This window comes from Arvicola amphibius, chromosome 6 (assembly GCF_903992535.2).
Source record: "Arvicola amphibius chromosome 6, mArvAmp1.2, whole genome shotgun sequence".
NCBI lineage: Eukaryota > Metazoa > Chordata > Mammalia > Rodentia > Cricetidae > Arvicola > Arvicola amphibius.
Window position 1 is genome coordinate 131092655 of NC_052052.2, and position 27913 is coordinate 131120567.

A 27913-nucleotide genomic window follows, 5' to 3' on the forward strand; every position below is an offset into this window, starting at 1 on the left:
TGCTGGTTCATAGAAAGATCATTTAATAAGAAAAGAGAGAAACAATCTCAAGGCTCCAAAATTTAAGTTGTCTAGTGACATAATTTCAAGTAAAATGAATATGTGATTAACACTTTTTGATTTCCCAAAACCATTCAGAAGGGCCTTCGACAAAAGCAAAGTGGCCTTAGCTCTGGAGTGTCCCCTCCTGGTGCCTACAAATTTATAGCCCAGCTCTTAGCTGTGGGGACAACACAGGAGGTCAAGGGTCGATGGTCACAGGAGTGGCTGGACTCTGATTCGCTGGCTCTGCATGATAGGCCATGCCTCGGAATCTTTGCAGATGTGCTCAGGCGTTGGGGTTGGTCCGCATGAGCTCCACGTCGGCCTGCACCATCTCCCTCACCAGCTCCTGCAACCGAAATCCAGGGTGGGTGGTGAGGGCGGGTGGTGAGGGCGGGGTTTCTGCCACCCTCTTCTGCAACACCTCCTCCCAGGGCTCTGAAAGGTCTCCTGCCTGACTGCAGTCCACCAGCAAGGGTTCACAGCTAATAGCTGTGAGAACTTTTGTTGGAGACACAACTTACGTCAAAGGCAACGCGGGGCTTCCAGTTCAGTTTCTGCTGCGCCTTGGAGCAGTCTCCCTGCAGAAAGTCCTGTGGAGAGAGAGCAGATGAGTTGTGCTTGTGGAGTGCCCCTTTCCCAATCTGTCCCATCAGGTAAGATCCCATCCGATTTAAGTTGTCAGGAGGGCGACTGGGAAAACTGTTTCAAAATACTGCTCTTCTCAGCAAAGGTCGGGGGTAAATCAAGCCTGAATGTCCAAGACACGAAGCTCACACGAAGCTCACTGCACAATGACCGTTCCAGGTCCAAGACCTGGAGGACTCCGGCCCATCTGCTAGGTCTGGTCCCTAGAATCCACACTCCTCCAGGTCCGGTCTTAGGTCTACTGCCTCTGCCCTGTCCCTGCCTCCTGCATCTTGTCCTGGATTTGGAGTCAGGGAAACCCCGCCTCTGGTCTCTGGCTTTTGGGACAGCCTAGGCGGGCAGGCACGCAGGCAGGCTATGGAGCACTGAGCTTGGAGTAGCCTCCGCTCAGCTCTGGCTTTGATAAGGTGAAGACAGTTCTCTGTCAGCCAGCAGGGCACCCACAAACTCCAAAACCGAAACTTCCATTTCCCGGCTACTGCAGAGGGTCTGTTATAATCTCTTTCTTCCTTAGAAAATAGAGATTTTCTTTCTTGACTTACGGGACAAACACGGAAACCTCAGTTTCAGACCCTGTGCATCTGAGACCTCTGGTCAGCCCAGGCTCTCTCTAGCTCCTCTCACCTCCAGATGCTCCTTCAAGGCTGCTTTTAGAGGAGACTGCTGACCACTTTCTCAGCCCAGGACTGGACCTTACCAACATATACAGCTGAGGTCAAGCCTCCTGGTCTGCTTGCTCAGTTCTGACTTTATGAGGAGGGGAACACAAACGTACTGGATCTTCCTGGATATCTAGCAAGAGCAGTTCACTTTCGTTCATTTTAGATACTCTCCCTTGGAAGGAAGACTGGCAACTAACAGGAAACGGTAAAGATGAAAATCCTGTGTCTTCACCCTCACACATTTCTTTATTGTAGGTCTCAAGACTAATGGGCATTTCAAGATGGGTTTAAAGGGAAAAAAGGAAGGAAAGGAGGGAAGAAAAGGAAAAACCAGGAAAAGTCAGTTAGGTATATTCATGAGTGCATCTACTGCTGCATATGCGGAGATGCAAAATAACCAGGGACTGGGAAGGCAGGAGGGAAAAAGGGGATCTTTATAATGACAGATACGTTATTAGGATACTGTATTTTAGCTGTGCACTCTTAGACGAGTGGACCAGCTGCTCCGAGTGACAGCCACAGATAACTAAGCTGTAATAAAAGGCCTCTCCTGCACTTGGCAGCCAACAGCACTTTGTTCAGGATTTAAGATGGGTAGGCCAGAGTGTTAGGTACAAGCTATTTGTGCTTCCCACGGGGTGTTCACCTGGGCATTCCCAGCAAGGTGGTCTGGATTCCCGTTCCCATTTCCCTGCCTGAGTCTTTACTTTAGCAGAGGACATTCAGGGACTCTCGTTCTCAATCATCCATCATTGCTTTTTAGGCTTGAATAAATCAAATTCCCAAAGGCTTTGCATTTCACAATACGCCGAAGTACCCACTTCCTCCCCAGAGTGTTAACCAAAGTGAAGCAAGTTATTTCTGCTGGCCTAAAAGTCCATTTCCAGACTCCCTAGGAAGGGTAGGATACAAGAATTAGTAATTAGCATTTTTAGCACAGTGTTACCTGGAGCTGCCAGTGAAAGTGGAAAAACAAACCAAGTAATTTATTTCTCTTTACTCTCCCTAAATAAACTTGTATATACTTTTTACAATGCTTTTCTTTTAGTGTAAAAGCCACACAAAGATATTCCTTCTTTTTCCCCAGAGGAAGCTGTGTAGTTTGGAGTCATGAAGCAATGTCCACCCGCCCCTCTCTCAGTCCTCAGCTTCAGGAGAACATGGTTACTGTTGACTCACATACCGCCAGCAGTAAATCAACCAGCACAGCATGGATGCAATTCATGGCTATGAACATACAGTTAAAAAAAGCCCTAAAACTCAGTTTGGTTTCAAATGATCTCAGTAGGCTTGGGAAAGGGAGCTTTGTATTGTAATTATGTTTCCTGTATTTTTCTACAAGTAGCTCATAATATAAAAACAACCAGGCAACTACAATTAAGAAAAAAGAAAAATGGTTTTCAAAAACTTAGCAACAGACACTACTAAATACGCTGTAAAAGTATTTCATTGAAACCAGAGACAGGCCCAGCTAAACTTCCCAATCTAGTTTTCAGCCCTTTCTTAGACTGCAGCCTAGGAGCTTCCTTAGCCTTCTGCCAACACTCAGTCTCCCTGAAAGCTAATTAGATCAAGAGGCCTTGGGAAGGGAGGGAATGCGGTCCAATCAGAACACAACAGTGGCTCTTCCTGCCAGGTGTCACTAACATGGGTTAGTCAAAATGTTTCTATCTCTTCAGCTTTTCCTCCCGTTAGGCAAGTGAGCTCTCCGCCCCACCAATTCGGTGTGCTCTTTACTTCACTGTCCTAATGGGAACATATTACTAAACTGAGGGTGGTGGTGTGTGCCCTTCATCCCAGCACGCAGAGGCAGGCGGATCTCTGATCTACAGTTCTAGGCCAGTCAGAGCTACACAGAGAAACCCTGCCCCCCCAAAAACAACAACAACAACAACAACAAACAAACAAAAAAACCAACTTATTTTCTGCCATGGGATCTGGCCAATGATTTGTTCCATTTACAAGCTCCCTGGCTCAGGCGCACTTCAGGGGTGGCATGACAAGGCCTGTGTGTGAAGGCACACGGTGCTGGACAGGAGGGCAGACAGGAAATGCTCCTTTAAACATCATTTCCTCTGACCCGCAGAGAAGCCGGGGTTGGGAGGTGGACTCCTGCAGGGAGCCTTAGTTGCTGTGCTCACACACGGATGTGGGGAGAAAGAAACACCATGATCTGTACCCTTTATAGTTGAGTCTTTTAAGACATTTGAACTTCCATGAAGTCCTCCAATAGGGCCAAGCAACTCCTAATGACAAATGAAAAGAATGAGTTTATGTATGCTGCTCTCCACTTTGAATTATTTGGTTCTCCACAGAGCATACACTACTGTAAGACAACACAGGCAAAACTGGAATTAAGTGATGATTTTATGTAGAGTTTCTACAGAATTTTTACAAAGAACTTCATGAAATGGGTGGTCTGGAGTTTTTCTGGAAAAAAAAAAAACAGGCAACAAAGCTCTAAGAAAATTTAAAGCATTTTAATGTAAATATGGCATTTCCTAAATCTGGCTTCTGGTGTCTTGCCATTTTCACTGCTATTCCTTAGGTGAACTATACAGTTTCAATATGTAATTTATTATTGTCAAATTCAATTAGGCTTAACTAAGCATTTTACAGCAGCTAAACAGCACAAGGAACAGAGAAAGGCTGCAGACAAGCTCTCTCCACAGACCCCAGTTCCTTTGCCCCTACGAGTTGTCCTGCAGCAGGAGCACCCAGACATGGTGGCTTTTACGGCAATGGACATGCAAGCGTAGCCTGAGAAGAGAGCATGTTTTGTTGCAACTAAATCTCGGGCTTTCCTGGCCATTGGTCTTGTTATAGTGGATAGATAAAGCACCAGACCAAGTCCCGGGGAAGTCATTAGGCCAGTTCCTGAGCCCACAGCAGTTAACGTAATCCAGAAAAGGAGGGCTCACCCTGCCATTATTGTCTCCTCTAATTAGAGGCCACTTCTGTGAGCTCTCTGGGCTCCCTGTGCACTGCTGTCAAGATAACAAGACACCTTTCCGCCACACAGGTTCCTTTCTTCCCTGATGTGATTTTGATTGTTCTTACACAAATTAAGTCCCGTCAGTACACTAAACTGGATCATGCAGGATAACTCCAAGCTCACACCCTCATTTCTTTTTCTCCCCTTTCTCTAAGTTTGATTCGGGGAAATTATAACATTTAGATTGAATTACAAGTTGGATTGGGTTTCCTTGGCAGGTTTGTGGTAAGGTTTGTAGGAACATCTGGTGGGGCAGAGAGACTTTAAGAACATAAGAGCTCTTGGCAGGATGTTGTTAAATTTCTATGTACATATTGAAAGAAACTGATTTTTGAGCACCACAGACAAGAAGGTGCATAGACAGGGATATGACTAAGGAAAACCTAGCCCGATGGAAACCTTGGCTAAACATCTTCAGGAATTTAAGACATGGAGCTGTGAGTGGCACAAAAATACTCACTTTCCCCTACTGCTTTTCTAAGAAAAGCGAAACTGAAGACTGGCTTAGGTTCCAAGGGAATAGAAGAATGCCAATGAGTGAAGTCCTTGATCTGACTTTATGCTAATGGAGTGAGGAGCAAGCTTCCCTCCCAGGATAAAGCTTCTCCTGGGAAACACAGAACTGCTAAGAGCAGAACAAAACAACACAACTTGAGGAAGCCTTTGAAGTTGCACTGCATATCCCAACCAAGATTCTAGACAGGCAGGGAGGGGCATATGGAGGAAAAGGGAGAGGGTAGCCTGAAGAGTCCCTCAAATGCCCCCCCCCCCCCCCCCCCGCCTCCAGCCTGCAGTGCTCTCTGAAGACCTGTATAGTTTTAGCTCTCATATGCTGGAATTTACTCCTGGCATAATCCTACCCAAGGAGAGAGCTAACCTCAGAGCAGTACAATGAGAAGGTGGCTGGGCATTTCCCTCTCCTCGCCTGGACTGCTTTAGAATAGCAAAGATTGAAGTCAACACCAGGCCTCTCCTTTAATGACAAGGGGTGATAAGAGACAAGGAGAAAACAGCAGGTTGTCTCGTCTGTTCAGGAAGTGGGCTCAGGGGACTGTCCATCCAGCAGGGCTGACACAGTGCCCCAGAGCTAAACTGATACGGCTTCACTAAGCGCCATTCCAGAGTGTAGCACAGCATGGGACATAGAGAAGAGCCGCAGGCTCGCAAAAGCTGTTCCTAGTCTCTGCACAAAGGACACTCCAGGCCTACTGGCTATGGGCAGTCCCACATGGCCTTAGACTAAAAATCTACTGCTTGCAGCTCAAGACTCAACACTGTGCACTCTCCTGGTGGGCCCACTCAAGAACCTGTTAGTCGTGCTGCCTGTTCTTCTGGATGGTACCTCCTCTTACAGGATCTGTAAGATCCTGTGGTTCCTTCATTCATCCCATTTTTCTGTGAGAGACTATTCAACAGCTACCAAGAGGTACTAAACAAAGGAAAAGAAACATCTACTAACATGTGGGCCTCACACACTTATAAAAGAGTCTACCACTGTTTAGAACTTTCTGAAAAGTGAATGAGGATGTGTCTTCTTCCCAATGTATCTATTCATCAATATACCATGACATACACACATCTTTTCCATTATATTTTAAAAAATATAGTTAGTGCCAGGCAATGGGGGTGCACGCCTTAAATCCTGGCACTTGGGAGACAGAGGTAGGCGGATCTCTGAGTTCAAGGCCAGACTGCTCTACATAGCTAGTTCCAGAGCAGTCAGGCCTACGACAGAGAAACCCTGTCTCAATATACTATATATATATATACATATATATATATATATGTATATATATATAGTATATATAAGTATATAATAATATACACACATACTTAGCACGAGAGAAAAAAAAACTTGGGCAAAAATAAGTTCTACAAGTTACACAGAAAACATTTTTATCCTCCAAACCTGGGGATTTTTGCATACATAGAATCAAGTAGCCATTGGTCAAAAATAAGAGAAAAATAGACACCTGTACTGAAGATGTGCAGATGCCATGCTTGTTATTGTTGCCTTGTGATCATAACACCTGCTGACAGCATCTGCACTGTTAGACACTAACTTTCCTAGGATGATTCACTGAGCGCAGGAGGACATGCAGAGGTCTGCAAATAATCTTATACAGGGCCGTAAGTTATCTGAGTATTTTGTCAGAGGGGGATCCTGGAACCAGTTCTCTGAGGATTCTGAGGGATGAATGTATTGGGGGAAAGTATGGGCGCTCAGATTATTAATTTTCCTTTAGAGTTTTAATGAGTCTTGAGAAAGTTCTCTCAGGCCAGCATGCTTGACACATGGGTAGCTTTACCTCTGTGTACCAGATTACACACCCCAGCATTCACACTAACCAAACTGTACCATCTCCCTTAGCAGCTTGGAATTCTCCACTACTGCCTGTCTGCCCATTACTACAGAGCTTTGAATGGGGTAGAGAAATGGGAACCAACCCAGGAACACTCTTACCAGCCTGTATAACCTCATGGGACCCAGGCTTAGCCCATCTAAATGAGCAAGCAAAGGAAAACATTTCTAAGGAGCAATGTCCAGTAGCTTGAGAGAGTTACATGCTCACAGGTAGAGGTCTAACATACATGTTACAGGTGAGACTCTGAGGAGGTCTCCTTGCAATATCCATATTTATGACCCCTTTGTGCCTGTTCTATGTCTACAGTTGTAGTCATGGAACTTTTTTTTTTCTGTTACCATGGAGTTTTGAAGCCTAGTGCTTACAGGGAAAGTGAACCAAATGACTTACTATAACTGGAGCCCTCTGATCCTAATTCCTTCACTAAAGTTCATTGTAATCAGCTGATGGGGGTGGTAGTGGTGACTCACAAGTATAATGTAAGGGCCACTTAATGACAGGGAGATAAGATTGTTAGTGACTTCAGCATTCCAGGCTTCAAAGTCAGCACCATCTTCTTTGAAAATTACTGGCTACTGTTAATAACTAGATCTGGGGTGTAAAGATTTGTCTATGTTAGTAGGAGGTGGCATAAACCCCGAGGAAAGGAGATAAAGCACCTTTAAGTGGACCGATTAGGGACTGTTGTGACATAATTGGCAAGTGGCGTTCTGGACACAAGATGCAGGCTGCATTTCTTCTGCCACTTAGCTCTTTCTGCCCTCAAAGCACTTTGCAGAGTTCAGCTAATTAAACTTGAAGACATCCACAGTCAAGATGCAACTCAGGAGATTTTATATCTGCTTCAGAGGCCTCTTTCTAGAGATGAAAGTTTTCTACAAAGTGTCTTGGAGCTCAGAGCCCAACTCTGTTATCCAGCTTATCTTGAGCCTGCACCCTCTTATCCAGGAAGGCAACTGAGGCCATGGGGCATCCCGGATTGCACAACACAAAGGCAATTTTCCTTAAGCTTGCTTCCTTCTTGTTTGTTAGGCAATCTATCATCTTAGAGAAAATCCCTACCCTTATTTGAACACATACAGAAAAGAACATTGTAACAAATACAATTATCCTTACAATTAAAATGGGTTGGCTTTTTCTTTGGGTGTTTCTCAACTTATGTAGCACACTGAGGTCTTCTAATTCAGAGTCTCTCTTCACTAACTTACCTATCTACCTCTGCTTCGCCTCCTCCCTTGTCTGTCCCCAAGCTAGATGGAATTGACTCAAGAGGGCCACATCCACATGTTCTATCACTGCTTCCATAGCAGTTTCTTGAGGACAACTAACACAGAAGTCCCTGCATTTGGCTGCTTCTTCAGGAAACTTCTTGAGGAAAGACTTAAACAACTACCTGGCATTTGTGAGTTTCTTGAGAGCACAGAGGAAAGATAAGCATTAATTCAGATCCTTAGGTGTTCCACAGTTTGACTTACTTGTTTTCCCACCATCAAGGCTAGGAAAGTTTAGCAGGCTGTGGGGATCTACACTACATGGCTACCTGTTACTCTTCCTTTCATTTGTTTCCTGAGAAGAACAAAATCCCTATGTCTATCTGTTGAGATATTTCAGCCAGATATCATGAAGCCATCTAGTGGTAGAGTCTTGGACTAGAAGGAAGCATCTCTGATTTTTAGTCTAGCAGTCACAATGTTCAAAGGACCAAGCCCTCCAAGGAAAACAGTGTACTTATGCAACATTAATGTGAGAGGCAAAGAGACTTCTAAATAATGTGTAAGCATATGATGATATCAGTACATGCCAATGGTGGATAGAGGTTGACACAGAAATCCAGCCACTGTGTAACTCAATGAATATGTTGTTATAGAATAAACTCAGCCACAGTGGTGGAACAAGAGTAGTGGCCAAAGGGAGGATACTGACTGGCAATATGCAGAAGGAGACCTTGGGGGGAAATTAAATGAATGTTCCCTAGGTGGACAGAAGCATATTACAGAAGCCCATGCTCTTGTCAGAACCGATCTAACTGCAGTTAACATCTGTGCATTTCACTATAAATTTCATCTCAACCAAAACATTTTTAAACATTACTAAGAACACAGAGATATCACTGGAGGGAACTGGACTCCTGTCCAGGGCTCAATGAACTTAGCTGTTTCTGAGCATCTCTGAGTATGAGGTTCTAAATCTATAAAACTGAGGTAAACACTGTCTATGCTACAGGATGGTTGTAAGAATTAAGGCTACACAGAAACAGCTGCTGGTACCAGATTTCTCCCCTTGAAGTACTGGAGATCAAGCCCCATTCATGCTAGGGAAGCAAGCCTTTTATCCCACAGACACCCAGTCCCTGTTTCACTGTTAGGCTCAGGTCTTTGCCAAACAAATCTACTCAGGATTTTACACTCTGTTTTTCTCCAATTATTGCACGCATTTTGCAGCTTTGTGGTTTGTTGCCAGACACTGATTTTGTCAGGCACTGGGGAAGCAACTGTGGATAAGTCAAGGCCTTGACAGTCATGGCACCTGTGCTGGGTTGGGGAGATGGCACAGAGAAACAAGGAGGATATCAGCTAAGGGCGAGTGTGGTGCCAAGGCCGCAGAGGTGGGGACTTGACAAGAGTGGGACAACCCTGACAGGTAAGGGACATTCTAAAGAGTAACATCTGATCAGAGGTCTGAATGGTAAGAAAAGATCTGGTTAAGAAGGTCTTTTGGGGGACACCATTGATAGGAAGTATTTTAGGGAGCAGAGTTTCAGCTCTGAGGAGTACAGATCAGGGCACTGCTTGTGGATACATGAACAAGGGAAAGGGAGCTCATGGTGAAGTCAAAGAAGGTTAAAAAGACTTGTCATGGATCCCAGGTCTTCCTCCATAGAAGCCATGTTGTGCCAAGGCTTTATTTTCTGAACCATACCTGACTGTCCCTTAAGAGTCTAAGCCTGGAGAGATGGCTCAGAGGTTAAGAGCATTGCCTGTTCTTCCAAAGGTCCTGAGTTCAATTCCCAGCAACCATATGGTGGCTCACAACCATCTGTAATGGGGTTTGGTGCCCTCTTCTGGCCTGCAGGCATATGCACAGACAGAATATTGTATACATAATAAATAAATAAAAATATTAAAAAAAAAAGAGTCTAAGCCTGTGGGCCATGGTTAAACATTTGGCTGACTTAAATAATTTAGGTAGAAGCCTGAAGATTTTTGGGGGATGGGGATTTTCAAAAGCATGACACTGACTTCTAGCTGTTCATACTGATTTATGGGAGAGCTGATTTTTCTCTCTGTACTAACTAAACTCTTGTGCACAGCCTCTGCTCCTCTTTGATGCTTTGGCATGTAACCTAACTACTCTGTAGAGGCCAGGTCTGGGTTACTACAGTGAAGACTCAGCACGATACCTAGATGGCTTTGGGAGGCTAGGAACCTGGCTGCTATGCTCAGATACCCCCTAGAGTGTGTGTTAACAAGGTTGCTCGTCTTCTGGCCAAATGAGGACAGCAATAGCCTCTGAGGGCTGACGGAGATGCCTCCATTCTTCACTTCTTTTCTGGTTAGTGGAAAGTGGGAGCCCTGAACACCCCGAGGTGGCTACGGAGCCTTTTCCCTGACGAGCTCTCAGGGTGGGATACATTACTGGAACCTACTTTCCTTTAACGAGTTTCACCATATGGTGTATGTGTTTGTGTTAGTACATGTGTATCTTTGAAAGGTCAGAGAAGCAGTCCATTTCATTACCATCCTAGCATTGATAGCAGGGAGTCTGGACTTTGCTCTGGGTCCTGGAGAGTTTAAGCGCTAGAGGTTTTCACAGACATCAGTGTACTTTGTCTTAGATGAGAGGGGTCAAAGAAGGAAAGGAGATCAGTTAAAATGTCCAGGCCATAGAGGTGAAAGATGGGGTTCCTAGATGACAGTGGTGGTTGAGTGTGGCCATGCAAAGATAACTGGGGAAATAGAACACAGAAAGACTTATGGGTTGATGGGATGCAGATGAGAGAGCAAGGACCCTGGATTCTGGCTTAAAAGAGAACCTTCCCATTCTTTCAAAGGCATTTATAAATTTATAATGCTATGAGACATTCCATTATAGTCTTACGAGCTTTATTAGTTTCTCTGCTTCAAGGCAACTCCTTATTTCCAACATTATGAAACAGGGGCTCTCTGAAGGTTACTTCTGTTAAGCTGCTGATAACCCTTTCTATCATTCTTCATGGAGAGGCACTTTCTGGTAATGACTTGATATGATGCCAAAGTCCTTGAGTCTACTTATCACCCAGAGAGCAATTCTGCTTCCATGAATCCGGCTACTCATGTGAAAGGAATACTAACCTTCTTCTGTGACTTGAGCTGGCAGACAAGTGAGGAAAGGGTTAAGCTAAGCTGTGTCTACTGTGCAATACCAACACGTCCTACTTTTATTATTCTCTTCTTGCGGCTAGAGGAAGTCCGAGAGGTGGCCTTTCACATGACATCATAAAAGCCTGATTTATCGCCAGCCACCAAACATCTAGAAAATCATAACATCCTTTCAGGAAAATGCAGTGGAAAATAATCAGGCTGGCTTTGATGAAAGCTTTGGTGGGGACTCCAAGTGTGACACCCTGCACAGTCGCCCTTGGCAGGTGCTTTGTTTGCCCTCAGTGCTGGCCTTGCTGACAAGGCCGAGGGTCTGATCTAAATGACGGCCTGTGATGGAGTGCAGCTTCCTGTCCACAGACCAAATAAGTTGGGATCATAGTCTGCCAGCTTGATGAAAACAGCACTTCAGTGTATGTGAATATGCTTTGGAAATGACAGCTCAGTCCAGATGTGAGAAATTATTGACTATGAGAGTATAAAAAAAATCATGCCTTGTTACATAATCTACTGCCACATGCTCTGAGAAGCATGGCTGTCACACATCCTGTCTTGTACCAATGACCTTTCCTCTGTTTCTGTCTTTACTGATTGATTTAATGAATTATGATTATGATTTTTTTTGTTGTGCTGGGGATTATCTGAAAACCTCTTGCATGCTATACAAGAGCTCTACTGTGGAAGTATTAAGCTCTACGCCTGTCTTTAGGACACAACTCATCATCTAGACCTTTGCATCTCAAGACACTTTACCCAGAACAGTGTTCCAATGCATCATGCTCCTAATAACAAAAGGGGCTAAAATGTGATGGAGTAGAGATCTCTCCCCAACAAATGTTACAGGACATAAAGGGACAATTGAGTTCCTCATAGCACAAAGTATGCATTCAAGAAAGGGACACCTCCATATTGATTCTTTAAATGCTTAGTCATTTGGCAAAACTACCAAGCAGGAGCCTCTTGTCTCTGATACATATGATGTGTTCTGCAAATAAACCCAGGCAGGAAGGTCAGAGTAATTTAAGAGTCAGTATGGTTCTCAAATTATGGCCACATCCATTTTCCATAGGCCTATTAGTGGAAAAAGTTGGCCTATCTACACAGAACAAGGTAAGCTATTGAAGTCTTGAGTTTTGAGAAGGAAAGCTGCTGTAATGATTTATCCAAGGCCGAAAAGAGCTACTTTTCAGAGCTGAAAGTGGCACAGATGTTACTTTCACTAAGTTTTGCAACACAAAAACCATGCCCAGATTTAAAGACTCAGAAAGGAACACCTCTCTTGTGACCCTAAGCATTCCTGAAGATTGGTATTAATGTCTCCTTAGGAAGGATGAGCTCCCTGTGGTTGAGGTGCTGAGCCCCAGACTGACACACCAGACACATCAGTCATGGACACACAGGAAGCCTCAGTGCCTATCATTGTACCTTTGCAAATTTAGTTTTTATAACTGCTCTATCAGGCCTACAGTGAACCTGCCCAGATCATCCACACCTACCTAGGGCCACATGAGGAATGGTAATGCCTCTCAACTGCATGCTCTTGGCCTGCTTCTCCTTTACAGTCTGCTTTCAGAGCCTGTTCCAACACATGGGGCTGGTATTGATCCCCATCTGCTGCTGTCAGCTGAAATTCCATAGCGGCTGTGGTGTCATGCATCAGGCCTGCCCCATTTTCTTCTATCTGGCTGAATTGGTCAGTTCCCAGTATTGAGATTGAGTCAAACATAGTGACTAGGGAAGCCAAGTAACTTAGAACATTGTAAGCAGAGGGTGGTAGCTCAAGATGGGTTGTCTCCTAGTTTAGTAGTAAGGGAAGCAGGGACCATTTAGAGTCAAGGCTGATTTATTGAGCTTCTCATTGGATCTATCCAACCCATTGTACACTCCATGTTGTTAATACCTGCTAAGAGTCCTACATGGAAGGTAAGGAAACATATTCCCAGCAAATTAGATAACTTGCTCATTTTGACTTGGAATGGGGCCTAGACTCAAATCCAGGCCCAAATGACTGCAAGGGTTGGGCCTGCTAGCCTGTATCATATCAGGAATCTTCTCTTGGTCAGGCAGTTGGGAACAATATACAATCAAGTGTTCACCCCCCACATAGAAGCTGTGAGTGAGGACAAACTATATAGCCTGGAAATGAACTTAACTAAAAAGACCCAGTTAGAGATATTGTGATAATATACCTATAATTCTAGCACTTAGAGGTAGGGGTAGGAACCTCATGAGTTTGAAGTGAAAATGGGGTATATAGAGAATTATGGGCAAGCTTGGACCTTGTAATATACAAGACCCTGTCTCAAAAAAGCAAGGTCTGACAATGTAGCCCAGGGGTAGAAAATTTGCCTAGGAAGTATAAGGCTTAGTTCTCAGCACTACAAATAAAAAGAAAACAGAAAATGAATACGTTTTCACTCCACAGAGGTCCAGAAAAACCATGGTGCTAGTGCACCACTTGTATCAATTAGAGTAGGTCCTTTATGAGAGAAATCTCAGTGAGAAAGCAAGAGTGGGACTATCATGACACACAGGGCTGACATCTGTGTCTTATAGCTTGAAGAAAGCTTTGGATTGCAAAAGAAAAAAATAATTTCATCTTTCCCGCAAGCCAGAAATGAATGGTTATGTAGAGGTAGAAGAGAAAGCATCTTCAATTGGATTATTTCAGATTCCTTAGGCATTATCAGTAATTGTTATGATCTTGAACTTTGTATTTAAAGGCAAACAAAGACCAAGTCATTTTCCCATGGAAGGGTATTTCTCTGCCTGGCAGCCCCTGGTAATCTAAGGCTAAGTTGCTCCTAGTGGACTTTCTCCAGTAGAACTAGAATCTTTAAGGAACTGCTTGCCTTCTAGGTCCACAAAGAATACTAAGAACTGTTTGGCATGAAAATTTAAAGGGCTTGGAAAATCTTGGAATCTGACTCCATCAGAACACACTTTTCCTTGAAAATACTTCAACACAGAACTAAAACAAATGGCCTGGATCTTACTTATGCTATTACTATGACCATTCCTGACAGAAATAAATTACTACTGAGGATGCAGATTTGTAGTTTTCAGGGTCTATGTAATGAAGGAGACTGCACTATCAGGGGCTCTGCAGCTACGTAGCAGTAGAGCAAGTCTGAAGAATGCAAGGTAGGTAAGGCTTCAGCAAAAGCATTTTGACTTTTGAGCTTGGCTACTGAGAATTCAGATTTAGAAAGAAAGGGTTGCCTTAAATTATTACTACCCTATAATTATATCAACAGTTACCACAAAGGAGCCCCTAGTCTATTTTCTCATTGAATCCTGGCAACGTGTGCAACATTCATTTATCCACCCATTCATTTATGCAGCCAGTGGCCATAGAGATGTGAGTCCAAGTAGCTCAAAGTTAATGATGGAGACTAAGAAGCAGATGGTAATAAGTTACAAATGTCATGCTCTAGGCAAGGGGAAGAGCAGGGTGATAGAGCCAGAATGACTCTGACATGCAGGGTAGGATTGCAACTTGAAGAAGGTACATGAGGAGTAAGGAAATGGACACTGTACTGGGCAGTGACACTATCCTATGTTCGGCAGGCTATAGGAAGCACATGTGAAAAAAACCAACTTGTCAAGAACTCCCTCTGGGAAGCTTCTGGGATTTAGGTCCCGTTATAGGAAAAAGCGGAAGGGTCCACAGACTAATGCAGTGAGGGCACTCAGAAAAAAACATTTTCTAGTTCTCAAGAGGGTAGTGAGGTATGAACACGAGCCAGGAGGACATGGATAAGGTATCTAAGTGCAAGAATGTACCTCAAGGCCTAAGGAGGGGTCGGAGAGCCTTTTAGAAACTGCTATAATGTCTCGGGGGGGGGGGTGGCACAGGGTAGAGTGGAGCTCTCCCCCTTTGCTGGAAGTAAACCTCAGATGCACAGCAATTAGCACTAGCTCAGCATGGACTTTGTTGCCAGATATTTCTATGCAGAATTTCAGTTCTTTCTAGTATTTTCTGCATGACCTGACTTTCAATGGGCCTATAATACAATATCTGTTGATCATAAAGAGGCAAGATAATGCAAGTGGCTGATGTGAGCAGATATTTAAATATTAGCTACTGTATGTATATTTCTTTATGGCTTTACCAGAGCCACTAGAATCAAACTAACTCACTTGGAAGGACACTCAGGCTTTCAAAGCTGGGTTGTGATGTTAGCTTCAAATGTCTCTTCATAGAAGCTCTGCATTTCTAGCAAGCGGAAGTTCCTATATATATATATATATATATATATATATATATATATATATATATATATATATTTGTGTATAGAGAATTCTTCCAAACTGCAACCTCTTCTCCCTACTCATACATTTAACACCATAAAAGCCTGCTGAATCTGGGGTCAAAGAGACTTCGTTTGAAATTGCAGATTCACCCTTCACTGTAGATTTAGCTCATTTGTTCAACTACCTGTTTCATGGCATAGATGTTGACTTGCTGAAAACTTTCCACAGTGTGAGGCCACATACCCAGTCATCCCCACCCCCATGTCTCTAGTTCTAGCCTCAGCCATCTCCCATGCATACACCCAGTCCCACCTCCTTCCCTGTTATATACCCCACATAGGAAGCAAAGTCAGACAGGGCTGTGCCTCTAGGTAACTAGGTAGTCAGTATAATTCTTATGAGTTGTAGGGTGGGCTGTCTCAGGGGGTGTGGTCTATCTACTTTAAATACATTTTGTCAACCCCATGGCACTGGTCTACTTAGCCAGCAGGTGGCTCATGCCCCTTGTAGTGTCACTCCACAAGCAAAGAGAAACTAGACAGGACTAAGTACTGTAAGGGAAATTGAATACTGGTGGTCAGGAATGCTGCCTAGGTGATGAGGAAGCAGAGAGTGTTGGCTGACAGGATGCCAGAACTTCAGCGGAAGAACATGAACCTAGGGAGGAAGCCACTTGGGCTGGGCCCAGGGGGTGGGGACCGATAATCAGAAGCCTTGGATTTCAGAGTGCTGAGACTCTGACAAGGAAGTTGTTATGGATGATAGTGACTCCAGGGTGAGGTAGTGATTTATGGCTTTGCCAAGAAAGATCTGTGAGCTGGGTGTGGTACTCCATACCTGCTATCCCGACTCTAAAGAGGCAGAGGCAGGAAGCTGGTGAGTTGGATGCCAGCCTAGTACATATAGCAAGTTCTGGGTTAGCAACTTTCTCTTTCTCCCTCTCCCTCTCCCCCCCCCCCCTGTGTGTATGTGTGTGTGTAATATATTTATATATATGGTGAGGAAATACCTCAGTAGGAAAAGTGCTTGGAGCACAAGCTTGAGGCCCAGAGTTCAGATCCCCAGACACAGCTGAATAGTCCATTATAGTTAGTGAGAAATTGTCTCAAAAATAAAAGTGAAAAGCAACAGAGGAAGACATCTTACATCAACTTCTCACCTAAGTATAAACATACATGTAAGGTGAGCATACCCACACAAACATGTAACCACACATGCATGCATGCATGCACCAAATAAATCAAGAAAAAAACAAAAGAAAACAACTTGAAAAACTTCAAACAAACCTTTCTCCTCCCCCAAAGACTTTGGAATAAATTTCTTTCTCTAGACACCTGTCATACTCTGCCTACAGGTGGTCTTGGGGCCAATGTGAAGAATCCTTGTGACTGACCTCATTTTAGGAGACCCTGGGCCCTAAGATAATATTCTTTCTGTAAGGCATTCCAAGTTCTAGAAGAAGTCTCACTCATTTTGGTGTATCCCATAATTCCTTAGGGGCATAAGTTGGGGTGGTGTTTTCATGTTTCTTAGGGACAACCCATTCCATACCACCACTTTAGCAAAGGAAAATGGAGGGAACAAGCTCAGCTAATTAATGGAATGCAGAGAGTGCCACAGGAGACAACACCCAGGTCACGGATGAGGCAGGTCTTTCAAGAAAAAGATTTGTCTTTTGTTATAGGAAGGAAATACCTCTCAGAAAATCAGGGTGGTGTCTGGCACAGAAAGGACCTGCTGGACCCTAGTAGTGGCAGAACCTGAAGGGCCACTTTGATCCTTACCAGCTGACTCAACTTCCCAATGGGCAAAGATGGAGCTTCTGAGCAGGCACAGAACAATCCATCACCCTGAAAGGTAGGTAAGCAGCCCCGAGCATCACACTTCAGCAGCTAATCCCTTATGGCTTGTTTCTCTTGGACAGCTGTCCTCTGTCTCCTGTCTCTCCCTTTGCTTTTTACGTTTTAATTAATTATTTTTTATTACAATTTTTATTTTTAAGTTCTATATACTTTATTGTAAAAAACCTTGCAGATAAATAAAAACACATTTATTCTAACTATATAATAGTTCACTGTGTTATATAGACTTTGGGTCTGGTTAATTTTGGTGTGTGGTTTTTTTAAAATTTAATATGTATTATTTTATGTCTTTATTTAAATGATCATCCAAAGTATTAAATTTCATTATGACATTTTTTTTTCCTGAGACAAGGTTCCACTGTATAGTTCTGGTTGGCCTGAGACTTGCTATGTAGACCAGGCTGGTCTCAAACTCATAGAGATCTATCTTCCTCTATTTCACAAGTCCTGAGATTAAAGGCAGGCATCAGTATGCCCAGCTCCTCTCATTTTGACATCTAAAACAAAATTTGTTTTTGTTGATTCCCCTCTTTCCCACTTTCCTGTACTCCCTTATATCATTCTACACCAGTTCTCTTTTTTTGCTTCCATATCTCACGAAACCCTTCCTCAACATACTTTCCCTCCTGGTGATCTCCTCTCTAGTTTCATAGCCAGTCCAGAACATATACTGGAAAAAGGCAGCACAGTCAGTAAAAGTTGCTTGAAAAACAGGATATACACCCACCAAAGAATGAAATTAGATTCGTGGCTCTCATCCTGCACAATAGTCAATTCAAAATGATTAAAGATCTTAACCTAAAATCTGAAATACTATCAGATGTGGTGACACACACCTTTAACCCCAACACTCTGAGGCAGAGGTAGGAGTATCTTTGTGAGTTCTTCACCAGCCTGTATAGAATATAGTTTTAAAAATGGACAAACGAAATGACATGAAATTCAAAAGGGTCTGCACAGCAGAGACGACTATCAGAAGAGTACGCAGCTGCCCTATAGAACGGGAAAAAAATCTTTGCAAGCTCTACTCCAGTTAGAGGCTTAATATCTACAAGTAAAGAATCATGTATAAAAACTAAACACTAAAGCCTCCCAAAATACTAATCAAGAAAAGGGTTAATGAGATGGAAAGTTATCCAATGAAGAAAAGCAAATGACCAATAACTATTTTAAAAAGTGTTCAACATTCTTAGCTATTAGTAAAATGAAAATTAAAGTACTTTGAGTTTCCATTTCATCCAGCCATAATCGCTATCATTAAAAAGCAAATGGCACGGCAGTGGTGACACACACCTTTAATCCCAGCATTTTGGAGGCAGAAGCGGGTAAATTCGAATTCGTGGCCAGCCTGGCTACACAGAGAAACCCTGTCCCGAAAAAACCTAATAAAATAAAATAAAAATAAAGAAAAAAAAGAAGGAAGGAAAGAAAGGAAGAACAAATGCTGATGAGCAGTGGAGACAGCGATCCTTATTCACTGCGAGGGGAAGTGTAAACTAGCAGGGCCATTACAGAAACCAGCATGGAGGGCTCAGTTTAAAGGGACAGAATTACACATGGGTCAGTCTGCTTACATGTGTTCCTGGAGGCTCTGGCACATTTTGGGTCCTGTGACGCAAAAGGAAGCAGGGCCGCAGCACACTTCTTTCCCCAGACAGTGGAGGCACATCAGGATGTTCCCTTACTACCTCTTCCTTGGGGTGTCCCTGGATTTTCTGTTCCCTACACAGCCTCCCTCTTTTGTATGTCTCCTCTCTGCTTGGGAATCACACTCTAGACATTGGTGAACAGGACACACTTCATTTCAGGTGAAGTCTGGTTAATCTGTCTTTAAGAGTACCCCAAAGCTACTGGTTCTGTGAAACTCTTTCTGGTCCACTTGAAAATTTTGGATTTGTGAGAGAGAAAATGTATTCCTTCTTACAATCCCTTCAAGAGCCCCCTCCCCACTCTCCTGTAGTTATGCTCCTCCTGCTTCCTGTCTTCTTCTGGAGAATGAGGTCTCACGGTTTATATGCCACATTTATAACCAGAGCACCAAGGAGGCCTGATAACTGCTGGCAGTAGACACAGGGTCCTCAACCAGGCTGAATGAATTATAGTCTCTGAGGGCCTCAGGAAGAACATCCTTAGGTTAGCTGCATTATGAGGGCTGGGTAGTACCTTACTCAGTTTTGAGCCTACTTTGGTGTACACATGTGTATTATAGGGAAAACAGAACCCTCTTTAAAATGAAATCCAGTGCTGAAGGGATGGCTCATCAATTGAGAGCACTGGCTGTTCTTTCAGAGGACCCAGGGTTTAATTCCCAGCATCCACCTAGTGGCTCATAGCCATTTAATTCCATTTCCAGAGGATCTGACACCCTCTTCTGGCCTACTTAGACACCAGGCATGCACATTGTGCATAGACAAAAAAACACATGAGATAAAATAAAAATAAAAATGAAATCCATGTATCTAGAAACAAATGGAGAGCTTACCATAGCTTAGCCTCTCTCTCACCCCAGAGTCTCTTGTTCCTTTGCCCCAACTTCCAGGGACTTCTACATTGATCATCCCTCTATGGTCTTCTTGACATAAATGAAAAAAGTTGAGCTTTCAAAATCTTTTAAAGTACTGACTGAGAGGGAAGGAGAAAAACACTGACAGAAAGCACACTTGGGAGATGGAGCTTCAAGGATCAGCTCATCGATGAGCACCTGAAGCTCATCCCTGGGGTAGGTAGGCATCAGGTTGCCTGCTCCTCCAGCTCAGCCTCTACTAGGAACGCGCTCACCACACTTGAGAGACTAGGCAGACTGTGGCCACTCTGTTCTGGCAGCCACTGCTGTGCTATGCTTCCAGGTTTGTGAGCAGAGGCTACCTCGATGCCTCAGCCTGCATGTAAATCTGCTTCAGCATGGCCACGGCCTTGTTGCCTTTACCTTTTGCAAACAGGCGTGATATATGGCATAGAGCAGCTAAGCTAGGCCCTGGATGGGCTTGAGGTTAGTGCCACTACTTGTCCTTTGCACTTGCCTTCCTGACTACATTGCATGTCTACCTTGTTCTCTGGGTTCCTTGTTTACACTCTCTATTCTAGGAGGTAAAATTCATGCTGGAATCAATCCCTGAGAATCTTCTGTGTGGTGACAGGAGCTGGAGCCTTCTATACATTATTACTTTTATCCCAGTGTCCCAGGTAAGAGACTGGGTTCTCATGTACTGAGGCAGAGCAGAGTTGGGAACTAAGTGAAGGCTCGAGATAACCAAGGCTGTCTTTCTGTGACACTCTCCCAGGATCCCTTCATCGTCCACTACTGGCATTTTCATGTCTGTATCCTATGTTCTGTGTCTCTGCACCAGCTAATTCTTCTAGCTGTGACATTGGCTGTTGATGGGGAATGTGAGGCCTTGTTTTGTCACAGCTCATGAGTGGGGGCAAGTGGTGGTATTAATACTCCACTCCTCTCTTCTGCCTTTGTCTGCCTCCCCAAAGTGACCAAGAGCTCAGGAGGGCAGTGCGGACAGTGAGTTTCTAGTGGCTGCTGGTGTCTGGCTCCACCTCCTGTAGTAGCAGCTCTAGAAGTCACCAGGCAGGTTTCTGGCACTCTGCAAGTGGGCACCTTCTTGCTCCCAAGCCTCTTGCCTGGTGTCCGGGATCCCAAGTGCCTTGGGATCCCTACGCTCTCTGCTTTCCCATCATTTCTTGAGCTGCCCTGACAACCCCAGTTTTCTCACTGCTCCCTTTTTTCACTTATTCTCCAAGTCCATAGCTCTGCTCTTGGCTGTTGGAAGTCTAGGTGTTGGGTGTGGGCATAAATGTTAACAACACATTAGGGATAAGAGCTTAAGGGGGCCTTCTTTTTATCAATGGCTTCAGCTGTTACATCTCCTGGGAGTGTCACCATCTCTACCTTCAGCCTTATTTCTCCCAGTGGCAGGCCTGCATTCTTCTCGGCTGCATTCAAAGACATAACACCCCTAAGTCCTGATGTCTACAGAGGCTTTGATGTAGGATATAACCCCACTTCTCTCAGATGGCCCCTTATCTCCAGAAAGCTTTAGTGTTGAAAATCATTTTGTCACTTATTTGCTGCTTCGTCATTGGCTGTAAACTCTGTGAAGCCACAGCTGTTTATATTTTGTGTTCTCTATCCTCAGGCAGAGCTTTATGCATAGCAGGCATTTAACTGCAATTTGCTGACTAGATACAGGGATGACAGTATTAAGACTGATGACAGTACTCCTTCCATCTAAACACTCTAGCTCTTATCCTTAATGTGTTGTTAACATTTATGCCCACACCCAACACCTAGACTTCAAACCATGGCCAACTTAGCTCTTCTTGTGTCTTGCTATAATCTTTTCTTAGCCTTTTTTCCCTCAGACCTTCCTTTCTTCTCTTTTTGTCATGATGGCCCAGGCCCTCGGGTGCTCACACTGTAGCACTATATTCTCTTTCATCCCAACACCCCTGCTTGAGGGCCTGACTGTCTGAGACTTTGCCCATCTCGTAGTTTTTCTGAGTCCCCACTTAGAAACCTTGATTTCCTGGCAAATACAATCCAGACTCTTACCCTGACTTCAAAATTTCTGACAACTTGATTCCAACCTTCTTTCCCAATTTATTTTCAGTTCCTTTCACACCACATCCTGCATTCCTGATGAGATGGGTTAGTCAGGATGTAGCACCTTCTGAGGACTCCAACCTCTATGCTTAGATACTCACTTGGAGTAGTATTAATACCTGCTGCATTCCAGGTTCTAGGAGCTTGACACACCTAGCTAACAGTAATGGGTAGTGTGGAGAGATTGGTTCAATCCAGGCCTGAGGAGCTTGTTAGTCTTAGCCTTTCTCAAATAGCCACTCTGCTGGATCTCTTGGGATGGAGAAGTTAGGCCTTCTGCCCCTTTTCTGGCTTAGTTGGGCAGGAGTTTAAGGAAGAATGTGCTGAACTACTTTTAAGTAAATGTGACAAGAGCTAGCCAGGAAGCTGGGCAGATGGTAGAGGAAGATCAGTGTTCTACAAGAAACACTGAACAGGGAACTTCCTGAAATGGCCAGTCCAGCAAGCACATGCTGTTAAAATAAGATAACAGGTGACATGTAACCCCTCAACCAAACCTTTCACTTTCCAGAGCTCTTCACTTGTATGTGCAACGTGGAAAATGGAAGATATGGGAGATGCAGAGCAAGGGCCAGGACATTAGTGGAGTCAGGCAATTCTCAGGTTCTGGAGAGACATGGGTTTCTAGATGTATGTGGAGACAGGAATTCAGGCAGTGTTCGATCCAAACTTTAGATAACAACAAACCAAAATAAAACTTCAAAAATAGTGTCCTCTGCAGGCTGAAAAGAACAGTGTCCTTGGCAGGCTGGAAGTTGAAAAGCATCAAGAAAAATATTTTCAGATATACAGAGCAGGAAACAGACACCTGTCAACAACAACAATTCATTGTAATGAGATGCTAATGAGCAGTGACTGAACAGACAGCACAGTGTAGAGGAGGGAGAGCTCTTCAGGGATGGGTGTCCTTCTTCTGAGTCAAGTCCTGATGAAGTCTGGAAACTTTCTTAGGCCAGGGTGGAGAGGGACACAGTGTCACTCTCCCGTCTACAGCTACTACCATGCCTCTGTCTTTTCAGGGACAACCTGATGCTATCATCTCCTAGAATATTGGAGTCTGCCTGGGTTTGCCTTTCTACCTTTCTAAGGCAGGTGGTCTAAACAGCAGGGGATCCAGTGGTAGAAGCCCTCTGTCTTATTTATTATACAGTCAGAGCTAGGTCTGTGCTTCCTAAAGGGAACCCCACACAAATCATTTTCTCCTGGTTATGTGGCCTTCAGTCCATGTGCTGGGACGTGGTTTGTGGCACCCTCTTTTTCAAGATCTCCCACTGCAGTTCTTGGAAGCAACTTAAGCGTTGCCATGTTCTGTGTGACAGTCTAAAGGGCAGAAGGGCTGTATGGAATTCCACATCTGGACATTCGACATTGACCTTCTTTTCCAGTGTTCTGCAATCTGAGCTGTCCACTTGGTACCACGGGAGGCTCCCAACACCACAACAGTCACACAGCCTGTGTGAGAAGGACTAAGACAGCACATTTCTGCCAGGCCCTTGTGCTCTGCTCTCACTGTAAGGCAAAGCCTTGAACACATGGTAGGAATTAACAAGTAAGGTTTTCTATAAACAAGGAAAAGCATGGTTTCTCCCACCTCAATAAAACACATGGTGGTTTAGCCTAGAGAACTGCCAGCTCTGTTAAGTTTATAATATCTCAACTCATAAGTCAGTTAGCTAATTATAACTCCAAAATAATGAAATGTAACTATGAATAATTTTAAATAAAATACTTTTTGTAAAATAGCTGTGCTTTACTGGTTTCAATGCAAAAGCCACTATAGTGGTCCTGGGCCTACAGGCTGTTGATTGGCTTTTCTGCTAACTGCTGTGGAGGACTTACTGATAGTGAATCTGAACAGCAGCAAGTCTCCGACTCCTGCTGGAATCTGTACTGCTCTTTATTTCCTGACACAATGGCTGTGAATGCGACACTACACAGAACCTGGGAGAAAGAGCAGCACGTGATTACTGTTAAGGAGAAATCTAAAACCAAGAAAATATAAATTTCTTATACTTATACATTTCTTTCCTCAATTCCTCTTTGATTGTGAAGTTCCAGGAGGCATGCAAACAGCTGCCATACTCTGGGTTCCTGGGTGTGCCACATTAACCCCTTCTAGCCCTTGAGGCTCTGTTTTTCAGTAGTTTTGCTGTGTACTCAGGAAGTAAGCTTGGGGAACAAGAAGAAATGAGCCTACTACTGTTGGAGGGTTCTAGAAAGCCTTGCTGTGACTCTCCTCGAAGTCCATTTCACACCACATCAGAAACTCTTTTCAGCATCTGGGACAAGCTCATCAGGTCCACTGCTGCCTGTGGTTTGAATCCAGGATGTCTGAACGCCTAATAATTTCTTTTTAAAAAACTTGCTTTTTATTAATTCTTTTTTGTTTGTTTGTTTTCTTTTTGTGTTTTTGAGACAGGGTTTCTCTGCGCAACAGCCCTAACTATCCTGAAACTTGCTCTGTAGACAAGACTGGTCTTAAACTCACAGAGATCTGCCTGCCTCTGCCTCTCGAGTGCTGTGATAAAGGTGAGCACCACCACCCTTCAGGTGTTAATTCTTTGTGTCTTTCATATCATGCACCTCGATCCCATTCATTTCCCTGTCCCTTCATATCTGTCCTCTGCTCTTCCAACCCCAAAGATAAAATAAAATTTAAGAGAAAAAAGGAAGAAAAAAAGGAAAATCTCATAATGGAAGCTATAGTGTGGTGACACAGTGAATCACGCAGTAAGCCCTTTGTCCATGTATCTTTACTTATAAGTGCACTTTGCAAAGAGTCATTGGTCTGGTTCAAGGCCTTTGGTTTCTGCTACATTATCAATGCTAGGCCACCACTGGGTCTCCTCTTGGATATTCTGTTGTTGCCCTGTGTCATGGAGACCCTGCAGCTTTGGATCTACAGGACCGGCCCCTTCACATGCTCCAGAAGATCATAGATGGGGTGAATTTTGGGGTGGGTTAACTCATAACCCTGCTTCTGGGCCTAGGTAGTTGCAGGGTTGGACAGCCTGCCAGCTCTCCCCTTTCCTCACTACCAGGGTAAGTTCTTCAGCATTGCTCCAACTTGTTCATCCCTTGTAGCAATGAGCAAAGGGCAGGGCCATTTCTTCTGCTTTCATGCCTCAGGGCTGGCTCTCCCACACCTAGACCATCAGGGCCGGCTCTATTGTGTTGCCCAGTGCATGGGCCACTCTCCTCAGTGCTGTAGCTGGTGAGGGGCAGGGACAGCTCTCCCACCTGCTACAGGAGGCAAGAGGCAGGGGTGGGTGGAGAGCATCTCTCCCCTGCTACACCACAGTATGGCAGATGAGGGCCACAGCAGGGCCAGATATCCCATGGTCACATTCTTGGTGCTGGTTCACCTGTACCCCTGTCAATAGAGTCAGCTCTACTGTGCTGCCCAGGTGAGGTGCAGGGGCCACTTTCCTGAGTGTTGCAGCTGTATGGGGAGAGTCAGTTCCCTTGCCTACCACAGGTGGCAGGGGCAGGGAGGAGGACATCTTTTCCTTGCCCTTTCTACCACATGGCATTTTGGGGTGTGGCCAGAAATACCACTCTTACATCCTCAAGGCCAGCTCACCTGGCCCTCTGCCAACAGTGTCAGCTCTCCTATGCTGCCAAGGAAAGCAGGGCTCGCTTTTCTGAGTGCTGCAGCTTGTAAGGGGGCAGCAAAGAAAAAGGAGAGTCATTTCTTCACAGCACACACCACAGCATGACAGAGGAGTAGTGGGGACTGCTCTCCTATGCCGGCAACTTCGGGGCTGCCGTACCCATACCTCCACCAACAGGGTCCCTGTCTAAAAATTTCTTAACTCTAAATTTAATATATCTTATGCATGCCAAGAGCATTAAAAGTGTGGGTCTAGCCCCTCAGAGGACATTCAATCTCAAGCTTTAGTTTTCCTAGTCACGTGCACATGTAACTTGGCTCCTGCAGAACCTAATCTATTTACTGTGCCTTGCAACAGAAAGTGTGTCACTTAAGGTGTAAGCACACAGGTTCAAATGACCCTGCCCAAAGGTAGTTCCCTCGGTTCTTTCAAAATGGTCTCATCTTTATTTCTGAAGAAACGTTTACTGCATCCTAATAAGTTTTATTGTGTTTCAAAGATGTCTCCCAGATTTCATGTTCTCAGTGGCCTTGTTACAAAGTTTAACATGTCTTGTTCCTTCATATGGGTGTTTGGTGCTGAGGTCACAGAGTTTTCCACTTGACAGAGCACTCTGAAAGCAGAAGACTGGAACTTTAGAGCATGTTTCCTGGATGGTGGATTCTTCCCTTTCTGAAAGTAACTTTCTGAGTAACCACATATCTGGCCAACTGTGGGTAATTCATAGGTTCTGTGGGCCTCATTTGCTTCATCTGGAAAATGGCAAAAATGAATTTAATACCTGGGGCCTCTCCTAGCAATGGTCACCTGAGATGAGATCCTCTTCCTCCTCATCTGTCTCTGGAGCCTGCTCGAATAATGTTAACAACTGCTGAACGACAAACACTAGCAACTGTTGAATGTACCTACTCTGCACAGAGCTCCATTCAGACCTCCCTTGACCAGGATATGTGTGTGTGTGTGTGTGTGTGTGTGTGTGTAGAGAGAGAGAGAGAACAGCCAGGAGTTCGATGCTAATTAATTTATTTAAAAGAGTGCCCTATCAGGTGCCCCGTTAAAGCGGTACCCATTTAAGGCCAGGGCATGTGCCATGCATGCCATAGTCCATTGGTGACCAGGCAGCACTAGCAATGCTCCAAGATTTTCCTGCCAGTTTCTCTTCCAATTTGATCAGCAAGCACACAAGAAAACCCTCTTTTTTATTGTCTCTTGATAAAAAGCTTTGAAAAACAATGGCTGTTCTTAGTAGATGAAACCACAAAGGAGTGAATGAATGAACAGGAGTAATTCCAGCAATGCTGCACAGCCTGGGGGAGTCATGGCTAGTTCTGTGAGGAAGACTGCTGGTGATTTTTTGAACCCTTCATGAAAAGAAAATGAGGCTTGGCATTTAGCAGGTATACCATCCTCCTTTAAGTGCAAATCTGGTCTTGTTTCTGTGTTGCAGTGTTGGGGATCCAACCCAGTATCTTAGGCATACTAGGTAATTCTACCACTGAACTTGACTGCTAGCCCTCGAGCAATATATCTACATGATGACAGTTCTTGGCCTTCATGAGTACAGTGTCACACAGAGGTCCAGGCAGATCGAATATGTTGGACAGTAGCTGCAATAGGGCAAATACTACATTTTTTTTTAACACAGCCAAAGATAGTGCTAGACTTACAACAGGACTTCAAAAATACATGTAATAGGCAAATACGAATGGAAAGTCATCATGTGTTTATTATTGTTGAAAGTAGGAAGAGCACCACTTCAGGTGAGCTATGGATTCAGCACAGCCCTATCCAAAACCCTGGAAGTAAATAGAATTTACCCAATTTTATGTGGAATCCCAAAGGAATCCACAAAATAGTCTTTAAAAAAATAGAGAAAAGTTGAAGGCCTCAAATATCCTGATTTTAAAATGTATTTCAGTGACAAAGCAATAGAAACAGAACAGCACTGGCAGAAAGACATGAACATGCATGGATGGAATAGAAAGCCTGGTGAATCCTCACAAATGGAGCCACTGATTTACATCAGGGTGCAAGGCCACTCAGTGGGAGAAAGGTTAGCATTTCTAACAAATGGTGCTGGGATATCTATCCGCAAAAGAATGAGGTGGGACACTTACACCAGATATAAAGTCAAAGTGCATCAAAGATCTGAACACAAGACCTCAAATTAAAAAAAAAAAAACAAAAAACCTTTAAGTAATCATAAAAAAATCTTAGCAATGATTTCATAGATATACCTTTAAGTGTCTTGACAACAAAAGTTAAATGCATATTGTGAACTATGTCAGAACAGCCAATAGAATGAAATGAGCAACTCAGAGATTGAAAGAATGTTGCAGGATATTTGTGCACCGTGTGAAGATGTGTTGCAGTGATTGGTTCAATAAGGAGTTGAATGACCAATAGCTAGGAAAGAATAGGTAGGACTTCCAGGCACAGATAGGAACTCTGGGAAGAAGAGAGGCAGATTCTACAGAGAGACTCAGAGCAAGACAGG

At 44.1% G+C, this 27913-nt stretch overlaps 1 protein-coding gene across 1 annotated transcript in view; it reads right to left on the reverse strand.

The window, feature by feature from the left end:
- Gmds (GDP-mannose 4,6-dehydratase) overlaps positions 1-27913 on the reverse strand; it is a 536488-nt gene continuing 508575 nt past the window's right edge. Inside the window, exons 10-11 of the mRNA XM_038334108.1 lie at positions 567-635; positions 1-391 (exon numbers count right to left, since the gene is read on the reverse strand). Coding sequence (XP_038190036.1) covers positions 329-391; positions 567-635 — 132 coding nt within the window. The 3' untranslated portion in view covers positions 1-328. The remainder of the gene's footprint in view (positions 392-566; positions 636-27913) is intronic.